This window comes from Fonticula alba (genome assembly GCF_000388065.1).
Source record: "Fonticula alba strain ATCC 38817 unplaced genomic scaffold supercont2.1, whole genome shotgun sequence".
Lineage (NCBI taxonomy): Eukaryota > Rotosphaerida > Fonticulaceae > Fonticula > Fonticula alba.
The window spans coordinates 1,205,584-1,210,372 of NW_009242971.1; the positions used below are offsets into that span (position 1 = coordinate 1,205,584).

The 4,789-nt window shown below is 67.6% G+C and overlaps 1 protein-coding gene across 1 annotated transcript in view; it reads right to left on the reverse strand.

Moving 5' to 3' along the window:
* The window catches only part of H696_00267 (STE/STE7 protein kinase), a 5,882-nt gene extending 1,565 nt beyond the window's left edge, over positions 1-4,317 (reverse strand). Inside the window, exons 1-6 of the mRNA XM_009494114.1 lie at positions 3,108-4,317; positions 2,377-2,937; positions 2,006-2,194; positions 1,401-1,866; positions 379-1,157; positions 153-239 (exon numbers count right to left, since the gene is read on the reverse strand). Of these exons, the coding sequence (XP_009492389.1) occupies positions 153-239; positions 379-1,157; positions 1,401-1,866; positions 2,006-2,194; positions 2,377-2,937; positions 3,108-4,196 (3,171 nt within the window). The 5' untranslated portion in view covers positions 4,197-4,317. The remainder of the gene's footprint in view (positions 1-152; positions 240-378; positions 1,158-1,400; positions 1,867-2,005; positions 2,195-2,376; positions 2,938-3,107) is intronic.
* Between the last annotated feature and the right edge of the window lie 472 nt (positions 4,318-4,789).

Here is a 4,789-nt window from a genome sequence, read left to right on the forward strand (position 1 = left end):
TGGGGGGGTGTGCGTGCGTGTGGATGGGGGTGTCAGAAGTGATACAGTGGCACGGGGCATGCATGGCACACATGCGGGCTGGAGGGGGGTCCTTTGTGGGAGTGGGAACAGGGAGAGGGGAAAAAGCAGCCGATGCCGGCGGATGGACGAACCATGACTGAAGTGTCGACAAGGCCGCGAACGAAGATGGCCATGTCCTCGGCCGTGGCCACCTCCGGGCCATTGACGAAGGGATGTTTCTTTGGAGGAGGGAAGATTCCCCACAGCGGGAACAAAGGACGAGCGGGGTCAGGAGATGGGGGAAGAAAAAAAAGGCAAGCGGAGCATTCCACAGGGCAGGAGCAGGGGCAAAGACCGGGAGGGAAGGGGCGAACGCACCAGGAGCTGCAGCGCCGAGGGACGCTGCGCCGGGTCCTTCTGCAGGCAGAGCATGATGAAATCCCGCAAGTCCTCGCCATACGGGCTGAGCCAGATGGCCGGAGCCGAGTTCGAAGGATCAACCACATTGCTGGCACTCGGGCCGCCGCCAGATGCAGATGGCGACACGGGCGACAGGGAAATCGATGGGTGATGATAGGCGTCCGGTTGGACGGGGAACATGGGCTGCTGGTGATCCGGCACCCGGTAGGTCCGGGGGAGGTGCGGCTGCCGAGCCGGGGAAAAGGTGGACGGGATGCGCCCGCCCCCGGGAGCTGACATCGCAAAGGCCGACTGCTGCAGGAGGTCCCTGTCGGATCCCGAGGGATTCAGGAGCAGTCGACTGCTGCTGCCGACACTGCGGGAAAGGTGAAGCTGCCGATGTGGCAGGCTGTCATCCGGGCAATCGGCAAGAGGCGCGGTCGTGTCGTCCACCGACAGTGAAAGGCCCACATGCGATCGAGGCCCGGTGCCGGGCCCAGATGGGATGCGGATATGCTCCGAGGGAAGAGCACCGTCCTGTGCCGGGGCCGAATCGTCGCCCTGAGGCGAGTAGGAGGGTGACAGGAGCAAGCTTTGGGGATTGGGCGCCGGGAAGCACACATGCGAATGGGTTTCCGGCAGGGTGGGGATGGAGTCATACACGATGGCGTCCAGCAGCTCCCAGAAGCCCAGTCCAACGATGGTCGGTGCGGGCTGCTGCACCGGGACCGGCGGAGGCATGGGCGCCGAGGCGAAGACTGTGTGTTTGTTTTCCCCCACCCGAGACCGATGCAAAGAGCAAACCAGCGGCAGGGGGCAGGGGGCAGGGGCAAAGATGAGGACACCATCCGTGGATCAGGGAGTGCGCGAAGGGGACAAAGAAGAGGGGGATCAGAAGGTTGCCAAAGGGGGCCCGGCCTAAAATGACAGCAGGCCAGCCCGACATCGGGCCCATGCCCCGGCAAGGGGGAGGGAGGGGAAAAGAAAAGGGGGAGACGCACGGAAGGAGGAGGGGTCGGCCATGATGCCCTCGCCGAGGTTCTCGCCGTAGCCATAGTCAAAGGCAAACTCCTCGCCGTGGCCGTCAAACTCACCGCCAAACCCATCGGCGTATGGGTCGAAGTAGTTGGCATCCTCAGGGGCACCCATGTCACCGGCATACGGATCCATGTGGTGTGGCTCCAGCATGGCAGCCTGCGGGCGCTGGGTCTGCTGCTGCTGGAGCTGGTGCTGCTGGTGAAGAAGGAGGAGGTTCTGCTGGTTGGATGGATCAAGGCCCTGGAGTGGGGCAAGCGACTCGGTGGCATGGGACTCGTGGATGTGTTCCGGGACAGGCACCTCCATCATCGGGTCGGCCGGAGGGACCGGCGCATAGGGGAACCTCCCAAGGGCCAGTTCCAAGATCGACAGGCCCAAGGCCCAGATATCCGACGCAAAGGAATAGGACCGGCCCTGGATGCGCTCGGGCTGCCGGGAGGAGATGATGGGGCCATGTGAAGGCGGCGAGAGGGGGCGCGAGTGTAAGAAGGAAGGTCATGAGATGTCTGTGTGGGTGTGTGTGGGTGTGGGCATGTGTGTGTGGGCATGTGTGTGTGTCTACACATACCGACATGTATGTGACCGTTCCGACCCAGCTGGCGCAACTGGCCATACTGGCCGCTAGAGCTCCGCTAACAACCCCAAAGTCTGCCAAGGCCACTCGACCGCGCGCGTCACACAGGACATTCGAAGGCTTGAGATCCCGATGGAGCCGGCGACGAGGCGGCGCGTGCAGGTATGCCAGCCCCTTGAGGGTCTAGAGGGGAGGACAAATGCATATCAGTAAGTGATGGAACGAGGGGGAAAGAGGGATGGATAAAAAAAACAAGGAGAGACACAGAGGGAAGAAGCCGAAGCGGGACGTGGCCACCCGGGAGGGGGGTACACAGGCACGGGAAGGCGGAGGGGGAGGGGGGGGGGAGGGGGGGAGAAACGCACCTCGCGGGTAATGCGCCGGAGGATCCGCTCCGGCAGGGGCCCCCCCCACCGGGCGGACAGGTCGGCCAATGAACCGCCATCCATCAGCTCCAGGGCCACATGTGCATGGCCATCTGCCACGAAGGCGCCCCAGAAGCGAACAATCTGCTCCCGGCCATCACCCGGGCCGGGGGGCGGGTATTGCGTGGCGCTGGCCGAGTCCAGGCATGTCCGGCCTCCCCCGGGGCAGGCACCAGTCGAGTCCAGATGGGACCCATGGAAGTAATCGATGGAGGAGGCGTCGTACAGGGTGCGAAGTTCGCCCAGCAAGCGGGAGGGATTCTCGGCTTCCTTCTCGGCGGCGGTCGGCGCCCCGGGCGCATTGCCACCCGGCCGGCCGAGGCCTCCGGACGAGCCGTCAGCCTGGGGCAGAAGCGCCGCCAGGGGAATGATCTTGATGGCCACGGGCAGGGAAACCGCGCGGACAAGGGCGCGCGTGACTCGGCCCTGCGCGCCGCGACCCAATTCGGCCAGGGGGGTTTCGGCTGCGCGAATCAGCGCCGCGGTCGGCACACGACGCGGCTACATGCGCGGCATGGCCACCGAAGGGGACACATCAACGCAGCAGGGGGTGGGTGGGGGGGGGGCAGTCAGAAAGCCGAACAAGAGGGCGGCAGGGAGCGGAGAGGGGGGAGGGGGGGGGGGGGCATAAAAAAGAGCACGCGAGCGGGCGAAAGGCGGTCCAGGCGCACCAGGCCATCCTGGCCAAGGTCATGAACCCAGGGCCCGTCATCGCCATCATCCTCCAGGGCGTCGAGGTCCTCCGGCGAGGGGACCCCACCCGGGGGTGGCACCATGGAGCCCGGGCCGAGGAGCTCACCGGATGAGGTGGACACCGAGTGGCTGGCGCAGACGGAGCTCGATGCGCCCGAGGCCAACGACTGATCGGCAAAGGAATGCGGCGGGACTTGGCTCAAGGGGGATGAGATGTAGGCGGCCGGGGTGGCGAAGGCACTGGAGCCGGGGGCCAGGGCGGCCGCGGCGCCGGGCGGGATGCCGCTAGGCGGCGGCCCGGCAGGGCCCTGCAGCCCGGATGACAGGGCCATGCTGGAGGAGGAGGCAAGATGCAGGCCCGACCGGCTGAGGGTCAGCTCGCCGGCCCGAAGGGTGCCATCGTCATCGAGGACCACCCCGCCGCTGGTGGATCGGGAGTGGCCGCCGACCGGGGCCAGGGATCCGGATGGGCCGCCAGCCGGGCCGCCAGCCGGCGCCAGCCGGCCCAGCTCCAGGTCCAAATTGCTGGCCGACCGGGACATATCCAGGCCCAGTTGCGATTGCGATGCCATGCCGGGCGAGGAGAAGGAAGCCCCGGGCCCCGGGGCGCCGGGGGCCGCGACACCCCCCCCGGGCGGGGGGTACACCGGGTCCGGATCGGAGGCCAGGGTCAAGCCGCTGCCCGGGCCACCGAGGGTCAGATCCAGGCTGCTGGGGCCGGCCGAGGGCGAGCCGGCAAGACTCAAGCCGGACACCGAGGCCGACAGCAGGCCATCCGGGGACAGGGACCCGGCCAGGTGGGGAGGGTGTTGGGAGGTGGCGTGGATCGGGCCACCGGTGCCCGGCCGGGGGTGGTCCGGGCTCGGGGCGCCATCCGCAAGAGTCGTCCCCTCCGGGGCGCCCCCATTGGGAAGCAGGCTAAGGGAGGACTGGGATTGGAAGGACTCGGCGCTCGATCCGCCGGAGGCGGAAGACTCGTCCGACTTGAGGTCGGTGCCGGAGGGGGATGCGGCCGCCAGTTCCGCCGCGAGGGCGGCCTTCTGGCGGCGCCGAAGGAGAATAGACATTGAGGCACGAGCCCGGGCCAGAGGGGATGGCGGAGGGGATGGTCCGCCAGGAGCTGTGGGTGAAGGGGCCTCGAGTGAAGGGGCGAAACGGGGAGGGGGAGAAGGGGGAGAGAGAGAGAGAGAGGGGGGGGGGGAGGGAACAAAATGGGAGGCCAGGCGCGTGGAGCGGGTGTTGGAGGGAAGATAGTATGGAGCTTTCCCGGTGGAACACCCGGCTGGGTGGTCCCTCAGAAGGGGGCATTTCGGCGCATGGCAGGGCGGCCCCGAGGCGAGGGGCGGCCCTCGCCACGGAGGGCGTGTCTTGTGTTCCACGGACCGCAAGCGCCCCGAAGGCCCGGCGAGGGGAGGGGGCACGCAGCGGACACCTCGCTCCTCGGCGGGGTCAACCTGCTTTGACCCCCCCCCCCCCCCTCCTGGCCCCCGTCCCCTGGTGCACGCTTTCCCCGGGCCGCGGCGTCCAACGCCGAAAAGAGGGGCCCGACCAGCGAGGCCCTTACCATGGATGGGTGCCTCGATGTGTGTGTGTGGGGAGGTCTGGGGAGCCCCTTTTGGCCATCTATTAATTACCGCCGCTCGCTCGGGGGGGGGGGGGG